This window comes from Ambystoma mexicanum, chromosome 5p (assembly GCF_040938575.1).
Source record: "Ambystoma mexicanum isolate Mex_15411 chromosome 5p, UKY_AmexF1_1, whole genome shotgun sequence".
NCBI lineage: Eukaryota > Metazoa > Chordata > Amphibia > Caudata > Ambystomatidae > Ambystoma > Ambystoma mexicanum.
Genome location: NC_090930.1, coordinates 892,811,627 through 892,829,615, shown reverse-complemented (window position 1 = coordinate 892,829,615; position 17,989 = coordinate 892,811,627). Strand labels below are relative to the sequence as shown.

Genomic DNA, 17,989 nt, shown 5'->3' with positions numbered 1-17,989 from the left:
GGCCCATGGTCCAAGAAATGATAGTGAATCCAGACCGCGAGGTGGGAACGAATCCTCTGCTCACAATGAAGAAACTGAGGAGTAGAGAAATGCTGTGACGAGCGGAACCCAAAACTCGCTTGTGTCCAGATGGGAATGTCAGAAAGCCATGGAGAACGCTACCGAGCAGACGCCACTTCACTGGAGCAAACGCTGCAACATAGAAGGTTCCCAGGTTGCTCATAATATAGAGTGGGGGGATCAGAGAGTAAAAGGGATAGAAAGAAGAATCACCCTATCCCCAAGGGTTACGGGAGCCTAAGAAACCAGAATATTGTAATCTGCCAAATGGCTCACAGAAACTACTGAGTACCAAGAGAGCCATATGTAAAGAGGGGTAACCAATACTGCTGGGAGATAAGTGAGACATTGGGACACAGAAACCCCAGAGAGGCCCAATAAGACAAGTGGAGCGTCAATTCATGGGGGAACACAGACAAGCAAGACGTGAATCTAGTGGGGAGAAACCTACCCAAATGGTGGAGAGGGATTGAGGAAGTACCCTTCCACCTATGACAACTTGGGCATTTGATCTTTTCAGTAACATGAGACTATGTTGCTAACTTGAGAAACTTTGACAAAACAAACAAGAACTGTTAAAACGAGGGAGAATTGGTATTTACGGGCAAGCATTGGATCCGAAACCAGGAGGGATTCCTGTAAGGCCTGCGAGAGATTGGGGCGAACAACTGAAGACCGGACACAATGACTAGTTTTTTCTTTTATGTGTTTTTCTAAGTAGTAGGGCCAGTTCAGAGGACAGGTTTGGGCGGAGGACTGTTTTGGTTATTGTTACTATCGACAAGCACCGTAGTAGAGTTTGTTAGGAAGGGAACTCCGCTTTTAGAAGTAGGGCTAGAAAGGCGTTTTCTTTTTAGTTAAATAAAACCCTTTGATAGCATGTCCTCTGGTCAGTCTTTCTTCTGACCTTGTCACAGAAGACAGAGGCTATTAAAAGTGCAGTTCACTGGTGGCAGCATTTTCTTTTTTTCCAGTTTGTAGCCACCTCCGTTTCACCGCCTCCCTCCTTTCCCCAACCATCTAAACCCTTGCAGTTGATTCCCCCTGTTTAGGATGTTAATCGAAATATCGCCACCAGTATGGAGACCCGGAACAGAAAGTACTGCCTTTTATGCAGGCGATTGTGTGATTATCTAAGGAGATCCTGCGTCTATCCATCGCATAGCTCAACATGTGGCAGACTTTCAGGAGGATTCTGGTTACAATCTGAATATCTTCCAGACCTCATGATATAGTGAACTAACAGCATTAGGGGAGGACTGATGTGGAGAAATCGACATTCTGGAGTGATCCTCACGAGGTACACATCAAGATCCAGTAAACAGAAAGCACAAATAACGTTATGGGGGATAGGAGAATGTTCACAGTTCTGGAGTAACCAACCAATTTCTTTTCATGGGAAAATTAATGTTGTAAAAATGCTCATTCTGCCCAAAACGCGCTAATGGAATATGTTGGTTATTGGCAGAGGGTGCCAAAAACACAGCATCATTGCACATGCAGAAATTGGTAAATGGGATTATGAATGCAAATTTGCTGATAGAAGGCCCTTTTGATCCCATGACAGCACCTTACTGAATGGTAATCTAGATCTTCGAGGAGGGCATGAGATAGCCGTGTAACAAAGTGGTGAAGAACACGATTTGAGGAACTGTGGTCATTTTGTTAATCGAGGGAACGAGGTATCCTACGTAGGACTGCTGGATCACATGGTGTTTGCATTTAATATGCACTTGCGCATCAGGGATTTTATACGTAAACAGAGTTACTGTTTCACGACCAAGCGGTAGCAATGATTTATCTGTTTGAAAGGAAGTTGCCATCAGTAGCAGCATGTCATCCTATTCTACAAGATTTAGTAGTAAAACGATTGGAGGGGAGTATTTCATTGCAGCCCTCTATAGTGGATGTAGACACCTTCAGGTGCATTATATGAACAGAATGAAGAGTGTGCGTGTCGCAAAGCATAAGGCCACACCAATCTAACAACATCTTCAGAAGCTACATTAGTTGTTTCGTGAATTAGAAACACATCATGCTGTTGTCCAAAAATGACAGATTTTTGGGAGGAATTTTTTGACGAATTGGCAACCATCGACGACAGAGTGCTTTAGTGGAAAATTCGATGCTGGGAATGGATCCGGATGGGCTGGTGTCTCGTTACAAATTCCTCCTTCTTTGATCAATGTCACAGAGTCGATTAATAATTGCTCGGGCTTGGAAAAGCCAGTCCCAGTAGTGCACTGTTCTTATGACACATTTTCAGCAATGCCGGTGTTCTGTTGTCACAGTCGAATCCAACTTTTTTAAAAACATCTCGTGCACTTTATACACTTTTTGTATTGGAAATTATCTTAATTCTTAGGATGCCTTTGGGCGTTTATCACCCTGTTCCGCTAGGTTATATTTGACAGTTGTGTTTTCATATTGCATAATGAAAATATTTTTCTTTATTTCATTTAATGAATTCTTTGTACAGCTATGATACATTTTCTGACTTATGGAACATTTGTAAAAAAAAAATAAATGAAGCTGAAAGGGACATTGGAGCAGAGCAGAAGTTGTAAACATGTATTGTGCATCCAAGACCAAATGACCACCAAGAGGGGGAGAGTGAGAGACAGACAGAGAGAGACAGACAGAGAGAGAGAGAGAGACAGAGAGAGACCAGGAGCACTACTGGTGGACATATAGAGCAGGTTGAGGAATAGAGGGAAGACAAGGGTGCCTGTGGAAGGAGCCTCCGGAGCTCTGCTGAGCCCAGCCCCTTCTGCATAGGCTTATATAAGGCTATTGCTCCGGCCCATTCTAGGGCCAACCTCTCACCCAGGTAAGTGTTTGTTTGGATGTCATCAGGACACGCTTTGTTTGGTTTCTAGAGGAGATGGGATGCATGGCTGGACACACATTTTCAGGTATTCTGTGAGACTCTCAGGAGAGTTGAAATTATAAAGTTAAAGTAGTGTGGGAGCCCCTCTACTGAGAGCGAACATGGGTCAAATACCCCATTCTATGGAATTTCTTCCACTCAGGAGGGTCTACAACCACGTTTTAGCTCACTGTATCCTTCACAAAGGAGAAATATCCATATAGAGTGCAGGACAGATTAATTCCTGGACTGGGGATGGTGGAGGTTCCGAGAAAGGGTGCAAGTGTTCAGGAGTTAGCTTGGTGACTTGCAGAGGGCAGGAGGTTTATAGTGTGTAAAGATTCAGCCCTATGTGGCAGATTACCCTGGAGCTGGTTTCTGGCTCAAGGGGGGCTGAACAGGTTTTCTGACAAGGAGCGTTGGCCACGCCTTTAGGAAGAATGTGATCCCTCTGTTACTGGCTGCAAACCAGTTGCCTAGGCTGGAGACAGGGAAAACTGGTTTTAGTGGAGTCCCATGGATGGCAATGTCCAGTATGCCAGAAACAAGCAACTATAGGGATTATTAAGGTACAAAATATAGTGATCAGGCAATGTTGGGAACATGCAAGCACTTGACAGAAATAAACTGCGAGCATAAACAGCGCAGAAACAGCAGTCTGCGGTGAATATACAGTCATAGGCAGTGAAAGATAGAAAATACATTTGCGTAACATGACAGTCAAACACAGTCATTTCCACAGTGCAATGGCTTATTCAGTGCATGAGACTGGGCAAATACAATGCAGGCGGTAAGAAGTGGGAAACAAAAACTTGACTTGAAGATTCTTGTTTAAATGGCAATAGTACAGTGAAGGTTGATATTCCAAGCACAGTGTAGTGTGTGTAGTTAACAAAGGGTGAGAGGTGGAAGCAACTTAGTGTAGGGGGAAATAACGCATAGGGAGTAGGGCTAGTGCAGTGCTAGGGCCAAATTCTTCATGTTCACTGCCTAATACGCGATTCATGTGAAAATGATTCAGTGCAGAAGCAATAAGGGAGTCTGTGACAAGGCAGTGAAATAGTCAAGACATGGCATGGTGTGCCCCCGTTTTTGCTTCAGACATTTCAAATGGTATGCTGGGAAAATTGGCTGCCTCTCACATCAATCTAAATAAATGCAAAAGCCCTTACAAAAAGGCAAACATCCAATTAGCAAGGTGCGCCTTTCAAGTCCAACTAAAACGTGATTTTGTGTTACTCTTAGACACACATTGTGCTATTGAAATGTGAATCTGAACACTATGAGAATTCATTTATTCATTTATTTAAGCCAAAGAATCAAGCAAAGTCCCCTTGCACTACCACTGCCGTGGTTCGGGTCCCTTCCACTGGATTCTTGCCATGTTCCACAATCCAGACGGGTCCTGATTTCCCTTGCGTTTTCACTCCCACTGCAGCATATCTGATTGATCTCCACTGTGTGCGCATGCGCACATGTTGAAGACCTGTAATGGTCCGGCCATGAAAAAAAATGGCTGCTGCAATTTCAGCAGATCCAAATGGACTGCTACTTCTGGCACACGCTGGAAAGCAGGCAGAGTGCGTACGGGTCCCTGCCTCTCCACCGGCATCCGAATACTGGCGGGGAGGCATGGGGAAATGTATATTCCCCGCACATAAGGGGGAAATGCACAGAGCAGATTTCCTGCCTCTCTTCCCACTCCAAGCAGTGAATCTGAAACAAAACCGTGCAGGTGAGACGATACCTGTGGAAATGTGTCTGCAGGTTCTCACATCAGCGTGTTGCACCCTTCTGAAAATTGGGGTGTATAAATACTACGGCATGCCTTTACACAGCTTGTCAATTTGCTGTCCCAACCATTTCAGTGGGTAGACCAAAAGCAGAACCAAAACGTGCTCTATGCCCGTGGATTTGTTTCACCTTCAAGTTAGTGAACAGGCTCATCCCCATTTGTAGTCAAAGGAAAAAAAGAAGAGTGCATCAATGAATGTGTGCAGTCCCATCGAAAGGTTGGACTATGCCTGTACAACCACACATTGGAGCTTCCTTGGTGATTATTTTGTTGAATTTCTGATCTACCAAAACATGCCACGGTACGTTAGACAAGAGATAATCACACCCAACTGGCACTGGAACATGCAAAATGGCCATGAACAACCAATGCCCGTTTGTGACTGGCAATGGATCCCTTGAAGCCAATTTTGCATTTGATAAAGCCTGTCCAGGAGATTGCCTCGGGAGCAGTGGCAACGGTCATGCCCACAATGGCATGATGTGACTGGTACATAGGAAAGCCAGCCTACCAGGGTCTAAGTGCCACAACTGTGTTACAGAGGGGGTAATTGCAGAGCTGCCCCATCCCCCCTGATCGCTGGACTCAGAGGGAGCATGGACCAGAACTCTGGAGACTAGAGTATGGAGACATACCTTGTCCCATTCGCAAAAACAAGGTCGCTATCGGTTTATGCATTCCAGGGAAGGAAACGTTATTCTCCAATGAGATCACTAATGGAAGACCCTCAGCGTGCAGGGGCAAAGCAGGAAGACCTGGACTCAGGGCCTCTTATATCCGTGGAGGCTACCCCTCAAACAAGAGATCTAATCCAGAAATGCTGCTGAGAAAGCAAAAGTGCCCCGCAGGGTAGCATAATTCCAGTGAGACCAGTGCAGAGGTTGCCAAATCGACCCATCACGCAGGAGCCAGAAAAGAATCAAATGGGATACGCAATGCAACACCATGAGATACTTACTGTCCATCATTCGGGATCCCTGCTGACAAAGTGAGCACTGTAGAAATCCACATGGCGCAGGCCGCCAAAGAGCCAAGATTCAGAATAACAGAGCCGAATGCAGTGGGCGGGGCTTCCACCTGTACCCACGATGGGGGCGAGGCCTCCTCAAGCCTCGGAAAGTCACGGACCTGCAAAAGGCGGGACAAACTCAAACCAGGAGTGCCTACACAGGCTGTGGGAGCAGATAGAAAACATCTGGGAAAGTTTGGCAGTCTGACCAAACTTCTAGTGCCTAGAGAACAGAGAGACCACAGATAGTGGAAAGCCGAGACGTCTGGGAAAGTTTGGCAGTCTGACCAAACTTCTAGTGCCTAAAGACCGGAGAGACCCGAGATAGTGGAAGGCCCGAGACGTACAAATATAACTGCTGCACACACAGTTGGATTCTTCGGCGCAGGAGGAAGTGATTTGGGCACTTCCCTCCTTGGTGGATTAACAAGGACAAGCTAGGTGCTATATCCAAGCGACTTTGATTGGGGGCCAAGAAGTGAGTTATATTAGTGCGATTGTGATTAGGAAGTGGGCATGGTGGCTTATCCCCGACCCTCTGTTGAGAGTAGAAATCCTGAGTGAGTCCAGTGTCCCCATTAAGGAGAGAGCCCAAACCCAGTTGGAAAGCATTTGCTTACACCATCCCAAGATGGGAAATTCCTTTTTCTTTTTAAAACAACTTTCTTGTAGTCATACAGGCACTTCTCCAAACCACATTCTGGCATCAATAAAGCAAGCTACATTGTGTTTTTTGTATTGTTAGATGTTTTGGAGGTCCACCACACCCATATGCAATAAAGCCTAATCATAAGAGAGCGGAAGCAAGAAAGGAGAGGGCACAGGGACAATCAAGATCCTTCCAAGTAGTACCTGCGGTCGAGGAATGTGACAGAAAGGAGTTGTTCTGCTCAGGAGCAAAACTGCTCACTTGTGCTGGCTGAACTAGGCTGCAGGACTGCCGACACAGGTGATGGCGAAAAGTTGATAACCTAGGATACTTCCCAGCAAGTAACGCTGCAACTAGCCACCTCTAAAATCAGGCATGGTATTGCAGTGTACTGTAGTGCAATCATACACCAGAAGGCTTCTTGGTGCTATAAGAGGGCTGGTTAGACAATGGAGGTCACGGAAAGCATGCTAAACCTTTAAGGCGCCTTAAATTACAGTTTAAGGCACCTTTGTATTACCTTTATCGGCAGGATCAATGCAACCATTGCATGCCAGTGTTCAGAAACTGTGTTGCATGGCCAAATAACCACTAGAGGCTCCGTTTGACGGTGGCCATCAACTCTGGGGCCTAACTTTGCCTTGGCCTGCAACAGAGGTCACAGAGTGATCCCAAACAAGACTGGGACTCCATCCCGCTTGCCCCAACTAAGATTGTTTGTGCGACAAGACTTAGTGATGCAATTCCCTGACCTTTCCATGTCTTGGCTTGCTTTCCTTTGCCATCAACTGAACTAAAACTAGCTTCCAGCGGTTTGTTAAAGTTCTTGCATCACACATGTTTTTTCAATACACCAAGCAAGGAACCAACCCACGTGAACGGTGCGGCGCTGCTCTGCCACCCGACACCGTCATACAAACAAGCAAACAAAGGCACTGCAAATGTCAAGAACACACCGTGTTCTTGGAGGCTCCCTCTATGCAGGAACCCGTTCCGGGACAATGCTCCCATAAGAGAAGGTGAACGTGAAATGCCTCCTCAGATAGGACAATGGCACACATACATTGCAATAACTAGGACTCCGCCTGCGAAGAGACGGCAACATGTTTTTGCAGATCAACATTGTACTAGATCAAGGCACAAGTCCATAATGAAGGGAGGACGACAACATGTGTGATGGGAGTGACGTCGCCGCAAGTGAACATACTTGGCCCTTCCTAATTAAGGGAAGTGCACAGCACAGAGGAGCATTAGACGTTCAGAAGAGTAATCCTCAATAACCAGCGAGAGAAGTTCATACAACTTTGCCGGCAACGTAAACAGGGAAAAAAGCTATGCCACCGTTTAAACCCAATAATCGGTATGGAAAAATATATATATATACACACATGTATATACCCTGAAAAACAACACCTCTATATGAGGCATTTCACCGTTGTTCTAATCACACTTTCATGTGCTTCAATGCTTTTGAGTTTCTCCCAGGGAACTTGAGACTTGGGTTTGGAATCTGTGCGCCTGTGGTCAAAAGCACGCTATATATATTGTTTTTAATAGGGCCCCAAAACACCAATTGGCAGGGGGGAGGAGGAGGGGTTAGACGGAGGGAGGGAGGAAAGGAGGGAGGGGCGGCATCCTGCGCATGCACCTTGGAGCCGTGCTCTGTACTGGAGATTTTTTTCCATCTCGCTTCTCGTTCGAGCTGAAAATGATTGTGTTCGGCAGGAGGCTGTGCTAAGACTTCCTGTTAGTCCTCTGCCTCAGAGGCATGCGGGTCCATCCTGGGTTACTAGGCAACTGGCACCACTGCAGCCTGTACAGGCCTTCCCAGGGCTTTAAGTGGGGTAACAAATTGACAAGGGGGACAGGGGTCATTTGGGGGTGGCTTGCGTGATGGGCGTGGCCTCAAAAGTACACAAATCATAGTAAGGCACGCAAACAAATATATAAATGTATGCAAGCATTTATATATTTGTATGTGTACCTTACTATGTTCGTGTACTTTGCAAGCCATCTTTATAAATATAGAAATATGCTTCTTCACACTTAACTCCACCTTTTGCTCATCACACGTAACTTTTTCACTTTAATTCCACCTGACATTTTGCGGTTGAAAGGACTTCCCAACCCCCATGCCTCCTTCCCCCGATATTCTAGGGCGCCCCCAGAGGTCTTGCACCCCTGAGCACCGATACTTAAACATGTGGCTGAGCAGTACCTTTCTGGTTCCTGGCAGTACTTTCCTAGTTGCTGCCAGAAGGTCTGGCCAGCAACGCCCTTCAACCATGGAGAAGTTACACTTTTTTTACCGGTGCCACAATCCTAATGCCACGACACGCATTTGCACAGTTCTTTTTGAAAGGGGGTCATTATTGTAGCAGGACGTCGGGTTGTAAGTGGCACAAGGCCCTAACAACCGTCCCCCCACCCGCCTGACCCTGCCAAACTTATGAATGACCAGGTGCTCCAACTTAATTGAGTTTCCTCTACTTTGCTTCTTAGAGACCTTGTAATCGGTGCAGTCCCATGACATGCCTTGCAGTGTGTGTGCTGCAGGCCCATGCAGCTTACCTCGCCGCTGCTTTCATTGGGAACACCGGGCCTGCCTGCAGTGGCGCCCAGGGCATATTCCGCCACTGTGCCCCGCGAAGCAGCCACCCACTGTACCTGCAAGCCATAACAGGAGGCCATTCCCTGGGCACAGTGCGTGTCCATTCGTGCATTCTCCCCAGGGCATAGCCTATGGTGACCATTCACTGTTGTAACGGGTGCCCTGCCCGCAATAAACTGAATGCGCTTTCATTTCTTTCAGCTGCCCTTGCGACTTTGTCCCTTCCCATACACACAGACACACACAAAGGATACCACGAACATTTCCAGAAAAGATGACTGGATGGCTGAAAATGTGTTTTGGAGCGCTTCATACGGATTGGCTAAAACGATAGCCAAAAATAGAGTGTCAATATCACAGGCTAAAACAGATGTACACTCCCTGAGGCTTCCATAGTGGAGGGATGGCAGCAACCATGCATAGGTTGGCATAGACTATAGCAATAACATTTCCTGCCAATATTACAGAAAGGGGAGCCTAGTTAATGACATCATTAAAGCTACAGCTACAGTCCCAGGAGCACTAAAAGGGACATAACCTGCTCGGTTTTTTTTTTTTTTTTTTTAACCAATGCACATTTATTTTTACACCTGAACATTTTTAGGCAGAATGGTCACATTTTCACTAAAAGTCCTCCTAACAAAACATTCTGTTACATTTAAAACAGGCCCAGAGATGCTTCATAAGTACCTGGTCAAGATTATAAATATAATATATAATGATCACCGGAAAAAATACCATACACCTTCAAATCACTTGATTGCACTCCGCAGGTGACCCCCTTGCATGCGGTTTCTTGGGTAGGGGCAGGTGCGTGCGGGGTCAGGGGTGTATGCAGTCAGTGTTACATTTAGCCAGTGCATTCCTGGCACGAAAGCTTCTCAAGTTCAGAATGACTTGAAAAGCTTAATTTGCAGACAGTTGCTGTTTCATCGCCACATCTTCACAATTGCACACCATGCAATCAATGCATGGAGAAATGAGCGCATTGTGATTATAACGCACTTACTACTTGTAGGTTTCTAAGCGCGGACCCGGGGATCGAACCTGTGTGGCTCTGCGCGTCTTGCTTCCAAGGCCATTGAGCTATCCTCCCGAGAACACAAATAAAGAGGGGTTCTCCAGCACCACGCGCGCACACACCCACCCACCCACACCACACCACACTTGGCTTAAAACCCAATCATTAACGCGAAGCAGCACGTGACTTACAGAAAAGGGTGCTCATGAAGCAGTCCTGGGCAGCTCTCGGCATATTTCGGTCAGGCACTCTCCTTTACCCAGTGCAGGGGCCAGTAGGGGACGGAAACCTTCCCGATGTCCTCCCAACTCGACTAACCCATGTGAGATCCTGCCTGGAGCCACCCAGAGGACTGAAAGTATGTCTCACTAGGCAGTGCTCACTTCAACGCAGCCCTCAACAGCTGAGGGGGTGGTGGGGGAGATGGGGGAGGGGGCGTGGGCATTCAAGCACATTCCACACATCTGCTGCATCTTAAAATAAAATCCGGCCCAAGCCCAGAATGAGGATTCTCCCCTTCTGTTCCAAGAACAACTGTCCCCTCCTTAGCCACGGAGTGTGGCGGGCTGACTTGCTGAACCCAGAGCTGCCGCACTGCACAGAACTCGCGCACAAGCCTTGCTGAGGTAATCGGGATAGTCATTTGAAATCAAGATGGCGAATGGAATGCTCATCTTTGAATGTACCGCTGCTAAAAAGGCTTAAAGCACTGGTCCGTGCGTACAGTGGTCCCGCGGTCCTTAACGTAGAGTTAAAGACCATCAGCCTTTGCCGGTTAAATCCAAGTTCAGCAACTGTCGAGTCCGTCATCTGTGCCATCTTGGATCTTCAAGTCCTGGAAACTTGTTTTTACATTAAAAGAGACGCCACAATGTTTATTGATTGAAACCCACTCCCGTGCCCCCAAACCACACGGTGCCGTTTGGCCTTGTAGAGAAAGGTTATGGCTGGAGACCCGGTGTACTATGGGCAGGAGCCCCCCTCCACCCACCCCCCAAGGTCCAAAGGGAATGCTTTCTCGCCTGCCGTCTCCTGCATCAGCGTTCATGGAAGGCGCGAGGCGAGTGCAGGGTTCCCTGTGCAGTGGTTATCCCCCCTCCCCCCCGAGTGCTTACTCTGTACACTCTCATAACATGTGTGCTCCTCTGCAATGTTTTAGTTGTCCCACGTAGTTTGTTCTACAGTTCAAGGAACACAATTATGCACAAAACCAAAATTGGAGATGGAGAGCGGACTCCAATATGAGTGACAGCTACAAAATGACACGCAGGACAGCTATTTTTCTTAGAGAGTTTATAAAATGCTGCCAACATGGTCATTGCCGAAGAAGGCAACAAAGCACGCGCGGCTGCCCTGGAACTTAGCATGTACTCCAAACTTCACCTCACCATGGTCAGGCCGTGTACTTCTGGTGCTTGCGTGTGCCGTGTAGAAGGGAGGTGTTATCTTACGCGGTGGCCTAGTCACTCCATGACCCCACCGATAAGCCCTGGCCTGGGCGCCTGCCCCGAAACTTTGGCGAAGGGACCACTGCAGAGGGGCACAGGCTGCAACGCCCCCGCGTCCAGCACCTCTGACTGAATCCACCATCTTGGAATCATCGCTCTCGAGACGCTGCCCGTCTCTCCCGGCTGGGTGTCAATGAACTTGCTGTAAGCGGAGGTCCTGTGTTTGCAGCTGGAAAACAATGAAATGGGTGACTGGTGGGGGACCTCCCAGAAGACAGACAGCTGATGAAATAAACGCGCCAATGAAGCGCGGGCACCGCTACCAGCACATTTGGCATCAGCTGCGCGGTCAGCGGGATTCGTTGTCATTTTGGATTTGGAAGCAAACGTTGCAGCTAATGTTGCCACCTTTGTTTAAAGCAAAACACGGACTTTTGGTCAAACCCACATTTTAAAAGCCCCACCCCTTGACACACCCCTTTCATAGATTCGAAAAATGCAAGGGGAAAAAGGAAAAGAAAATCATGTTAGCATTTGTTTTTTTAACGGACCTATTTTCGTTTTTCTTAAAAGCAATTTCAATTATTGAAATAAATAATTATTTATGGCTAAAATGGCATTTCACTAAATTATGTAGCATACATTTTTCACTTTGGAATGATGAAAAGCTGAGCTGGTTCTGACAAAAATGGATCAGCTGATATCAAGCCAGACCTGCATACAGTTGAAATAAAAACTGTGGTGTTTGTGTAGCACATCTAACACTGCTCCTACTTATTAAACATTCTACCATTTTCGTATATCAGGGTAGAAAAGGGTGGGTATAATAAAATAAACAATCGTACAATCATCACTTAATACATTAAGGGGCCGATTCATGAAATTTTAGCGCCGAAAAACGGGGATTTGTGTGCCATTCTGCCCGCAAATCCCCATTTGTTAAACATGGATTTGCGGGCAGAATGGCGCACAAATCTCCGTTTTTCGGCGCAAATAATCAAATAATTCCATTAATCAACCCCTTAATCTGGACAAATCTATCATATATATATATATATATATATATATATATATATATATATATATATATACGAAAAAGGTCCAACTACTTCGCCATCCATTTGGTTGTAATGAGATGCATGTCTTTTGCCAATAAGGGAACCTGGCACGCACATTCGAAAAAGTGCAAAAGTATGATTTATTAGTCCATTAGTTAAATAAGTACCGGATTATTAAATTCTAACGTGGACGAAAACAAGTAAAAATACCCATGAAAATGGGTAAAAAATGTGCCTCGCGTCGTGTCCTATAAAGAACTTCCTCAGGCTGTTAAGAAACACTAACTCAGCTAGGATATCTAAAAAGCAAGCCATAAAAGATATTATGGGTTAGAGAGAATTCTAGCATAGTATATAGCTTACAGATCTGGTGTCTAAAAAATACTTACTCGCAGACAAACCCGATTTATGTCGAATGCAAGTCTAGAGGGAAACGACCTCAAGTGAGGGCATGACATAATGAGGCTTCCACCCGATGTTGACGACGTCCAGTAAGAGGTCAGATTAAGACTCTTAACGAAAGGCTGCACTATGAGTGTCTGAGCTTATATTCTGGCCATGTAGTATTATTTCTAGACATTGCAGTAGTTTACTAAACTAGGCTAATAAGGCCACCATGTCTTCATGCTTTTTTAACTTCAGCCCTTCAGAAACGATCATGTGATAATCACGTGATTGCTTTTTTCACGCAAGGATCGCTGTTTAAATATCGTAGCCGAGTTATTGTTAATAACAGCCTGAGGAAGTCCTTTACAGGACAGAACGTGCAGCACATTTTATACCCGTTTTCATGGGTATTTTTACTTGTTTCTGTCCATGTTAGTATTGAATAATATGGTGGTTTGTGTTGTGAAGTACTTGTAAGTGTGTTAGGTAAGGAGGGAGATGTGCTGTGAAGTGCTTGGTTAGTCTGATGTGGTTTGTCATGTGATTTATGATGTCACCTGAGTGCCTGTGGAATGTTGATGTAGGAGTGGGAGAATGCTGTGGCGAGTGTTCTATGTTGAATCAGTTGAGCCCTCCCTCCCTGGGTGATGGGTGATGGGTGCCGGTGTCTCTTCATTGCTTATGTCTTATATTCCTGATGTCTTAATCCATGTAACTGTAACTAAGAAACTGAAGTAAACTTACTAAGAAGTAACCTAAAGCTGCTTGGACTGTGCTTTATAACAGTTATTTAACCAATGGACTAATAAATCCGATGTTTGCACTTTTCCAAATCAGAGTGCCAGGTTCCCTTATTTGCAACAGACACGCATCGCATTACAATCAAATGGATGGCAGAGGAGTTGGACCTTTTTTGTTTTGAGCTATTGTAGAGTGGCTTAGTCTATGACCTCAGTGGCACCCACTGCAGTTCAGTAGGCAGAGCGCTCTTATGACTGAATCCTTGTCTTTGTGGAAATATATATATATATACACACAAATATATTAAATCTTCTATTTGATGGAAAAACAGGGTTTATGTACTTCACATTAGATGTGCTACTGAAGGATAAAGTGTTTTGTAAAGGGTCACACACTTAAAAAAAAAAAAATGAAGCTAGGATTTGAGACCAGCCCACCTCGTAAGGTCTAGACCTCCTATTGTACGTGCGAGATAGGAACATTATTTTCACTGAGCTAATGGCACTGCAGTGCAAAAGTTTGTTTGCCAGTAGGGGATCCAAGCTTATTCCCCTGCCCCCACAGATAGCTGTGCACACAAAAATCTGTAGGTCTCTCGCTCTCCCTGGATAAAATCTCGAAAAACCCAAAATATCCAGGCCAATCCTGGAGGTTAGAGGCAGGTCTGTATCAAGCTGTTCAGATATGTATCAAGATGTGCCGTAACCCACTTGTTTATCTTGCCAGAGCAATAGATGGCACGGAATTTTACTTCTAAAATAAAAGTCTTTGTTTTTAAAGCAGCTGTAAAATCATTCATAGAAGCTTTATTTTAAGCTTTGAAACTCAGTAAATGCCTAGCATTACTCAGTTGGTTAAGAACCTGCAGCTGGTAGACTAAACCACCAAGCCAACATTCCAAGAGAAATTCATAGTGAAAAAAAGGGAGCGTGATTCTTCGACCATTTTATAAAGCACACGCCAATAACCAAACATTCTGTTGCTATTTTCAAGATATATTGCCAAGATTGCTCAAGCAAATTCATTTTATAGGACAAAAACGTTTAAAAGCCGATTAATCTACATCTAGCATTAAGCCTACTATTCCCAAACCCTACCAACCTGTTTGGGGCCCTAGGCCAATCATAAAATCCTTTCAGATAATATTTTCCACCAGAAACGTATTCATTTTGTGAGCAGAGATAAGAGGCTGTGCAGGTTACACGGACCTGCGACTGACTTTCCTCGTACCTCTTAGCCTTTTACAGAGTCTTGCCTGTTATTACATCTCCCCATTGTATCTTTGTTGTTGTGCTTGGCAAGCATATCATACATCAGTTTTGTATTGTAGACATCTTGCTCCCTTACACAATAGTGGCGTTCCATGTCCCCAATTGGAATGCAGATCTACAAGAAGCATGCTTGAAGGTTGATGAGGGCAGGGAATCCATGAATGGTGTAACTCACTAGAAATTGGTTAGCTTGATAGGTCTACAGAGAAGGCACTACATTCCAATAAAGCTTTAAGAATTGAAAAGTGGTCCCATAATATGTCCGACACCTCCCATCCAGCCCTAACTGTTCATTCAAAAATGGTTTGTATTCTGGAACTTTTAGTTCAGCTTTGCCCAAAAGCGTGACCCGTAAAGTGAATGCAGATTGGAAACTGGCTAAAAAGCAAACACTGACCACTAGTCAGCTTCTTTCCCACCACTGCCGCCATGCTCTATATTGTAGTTGTGAAGCAGAGATGGATATTGCGTCGCACCATGATGGTGATGGGTGTAATTAGTGCATCCAGTGCCGAGTGCTTCTCTGCATTCTGGTATTCGTAGTTTTGCTCCTCATTCATCATTGCAGAGCTGTAAGGGACAGAATGCAAAAAAGGAGGCTACACCAAGAAGTTGTCTGAATTCTGCAGTGGGTTGGTTGTATTATTAATAAAAGGTTGTTTGCTTATTTCATTTTTGAAAACAGGCATCCAGCATATAGTTGTGTAAAAGAGTAAATCAAGTGTGCGGTTTTGAAAAAATGTTTTGGGCGCTTTAAAACAAGCAGGCAGGCTTGTACATTTTGTATGAACATACAATTGACCTATTATTTCCCAAATCGCTTGTGAAACGGTTGTCTGGACTTGCCATGCTTATGGCTTATGGCCATCAAAATGAACAGTCCCCACATTAGTACTTTGCATGCAGAGTTGGTACTTTGGTTGTGAAAGTGTCACTGGTGGTGTACTTGCCACCATGACCCAGTTTCCATTAATTGCTTCCTGCTGGGCAGCCCTTTTTCTGACAACAGAGCTGTAAATTACAGCTAGGAGGAACACTGCAGGAGACTCATTCAGCAATGGCTGACACACACCTTCAAAGGCCCCAGGCCCTCGTGCTGCAACTTCCCTGGCTTCCGAGTCTTGAAACTCAGACTGCACCAGACAGACATTGAAAAATAGGGTCACTCAGGGCAGAATCTGGGCAGGTGGCAACCCTAGTTGCAGCTCAAGGCTCCCTCAGTGCAAATACACTTCTTGAGAGGACAACCGCCGCCCCGGCACGCCACATGCAAAGCTGCTTGGAGTCAGTGCAGCCGGGTACCGTTATGATTTGACCTGCACTCATTGTGAAAGCTACTCTCTGTTGAGCCTGTACTCCAGGGAATTAAAAAACAGTTGGATTCGGTGTAAAAGGACAAAACCTTGTAAACGCAAGGTAAGATGCGAGCACCTCACTGCATTCTTCAGGAAAACATGATGACAACCTAAGAATGTGCACAATGCACTCCTGATAGGTCTGTGTATATTAAAGTGAATATGGAAGGATACATCTTCAGGATAGTTTCTAATCTTGGGGTGCGGGGGAGAGAACGCCTGCCCAGACACATGGATGGGAAATGTCAAGAAAAGAAGATACGAGTTTCCAAAAATAAGGGAACTCCCGTTCCCTGCACACTGTCATAGACCGAAGAAATTTAGCCAAACATTCAATGCCTTACTTATGTAAATGTTCATCACATTTCAATGTTTTCAATATGCAAACTCACAGTATGATATGACAAATACAGTATAAATCTCAAAAGTAAAACAGTGGTCATTAAATACAACGTTTTTATTAAAATGGGCCAACCCATTTCGAGAGTAATCTCTCTTCATCAGGGGTAATCTTTCTAAAAACTAATCATACAAAAATGCCATAAGTGTAAACTCATTACTTTCATAAGTGTAAATTCATCACTTGATATTCACGCAAGACAATTTCTCTTTTGACTTGTACAAACCTAGAGAATGATGTCAAAGTATAAGGGTTGTCCAGAATAGTAAGTACTCTGCCAAATGAGTATTTGGATTAGGTACTATTATAGCCAAATATTTCGACGTGAACTCAAATGAAATTATTCAATTGTTGTGTGGGTGCACTTTTGTCACATGCCCTATTCCTTAAATCCCAACCAATTTTAAAGCTCTCACATCTATCACACCCTGCAATCCACATCTGCATCATACAACTCTATTCCTTCTTCCCACAAGCCTGACGTTCCAAAGCGTCCCAAGCTTCAGCTCTCACCCGATGCCCCCCTCGCTCAAAGACCTATGCACAGCAATAACTATACTTTGTCTAGAAGCAAAATGCCCCATTCTGATCCGTGTGTGCTCTCTTGTCCCGCTATGACGTTGGCTCCATACTTTTCTTACCTTCCATGTCCAATGAAGCCCTAGCCTAATGGAGTGGCTCCCCGGCACGTGCACAGATCCTCTATGCTAAGTGAAATTCCTCTTGCCAACTACACGTTGTGCGATTCCTCCTTATGTTACTGACCGTTATTTTGTGGGTGTTCAACATACATGCACTCGTTTTTATACCGTTCTGGCAGGTTTTTGTAAACTGCCTGCAACACACCTAACTAGACCCTCAGCCTGTTCTGCATTTGTGACTTTATTTTGTCTGCAATACTCCGAATTTGACATTGTGGCCTGTGCTGCAATGTGACCTGGCGGCCTCGTGCTGCATGTAATTTACTGTATCCGCAACCTATCGGACGTGACCTCTCCCAATGTAACTAGTGCCTAGATGCCCTTGGACTTTGTGCACTGCTATAAAAATGTAACAATAAATAAAATAGGCATTTCAAGAAGAGTGGCAATGATCCCTCCGTCTGGGTTCCATTCTCTGGACTCTGGTAAACTGAAGCTTACCACAAAATAAACAAAGTTCTGTCTCTGTTGTTCTAGTATTGTACCATGTCGCGCGGTTTGCTTTTTGGCTTCTATTTCGCCCATGCAGGACTTTGGCGTTTGAGTGTCGGGATGCTGGTGCTTTTCTGCTTGCTTCCTGTCTCAGCGAACCCAGTCGGCTTGTGGGCCCTGCC

At 45.1% G+C, this 17,989-nt stretch overlaps 1 protein-coding gene across 5 annotated transcripts in view; it reads right to left on the bottom strand.

The window, feature by feature from the left end:
- TNS3 (tensin 3) overlaps window positions 1-17,989 on the bottom strand; it is a 1,168,488-nt gene that overhangs the window by 674,018 nt on the left and 476,481 nt on the right. The window contains exon 1 of one of the 5 annotated variants that reach the window (XM_069613337.1): window positions 10,206-10,263. The exons of the other annotated variants lie outside the window; for them this stretch is intronic. Coding sequence (XP_069469438.1) covers window positions 10,206-10,248 — 43 coding nt within the window. The 5' untranslated portion in view covers window positions 10,249-10,263. Of the gene's footprint in view, window positions 1-10,205; window positions 10,264-17,989 lie in introns of those variants that run through there. 5 annotated transcript variants of the gene reach the window in all.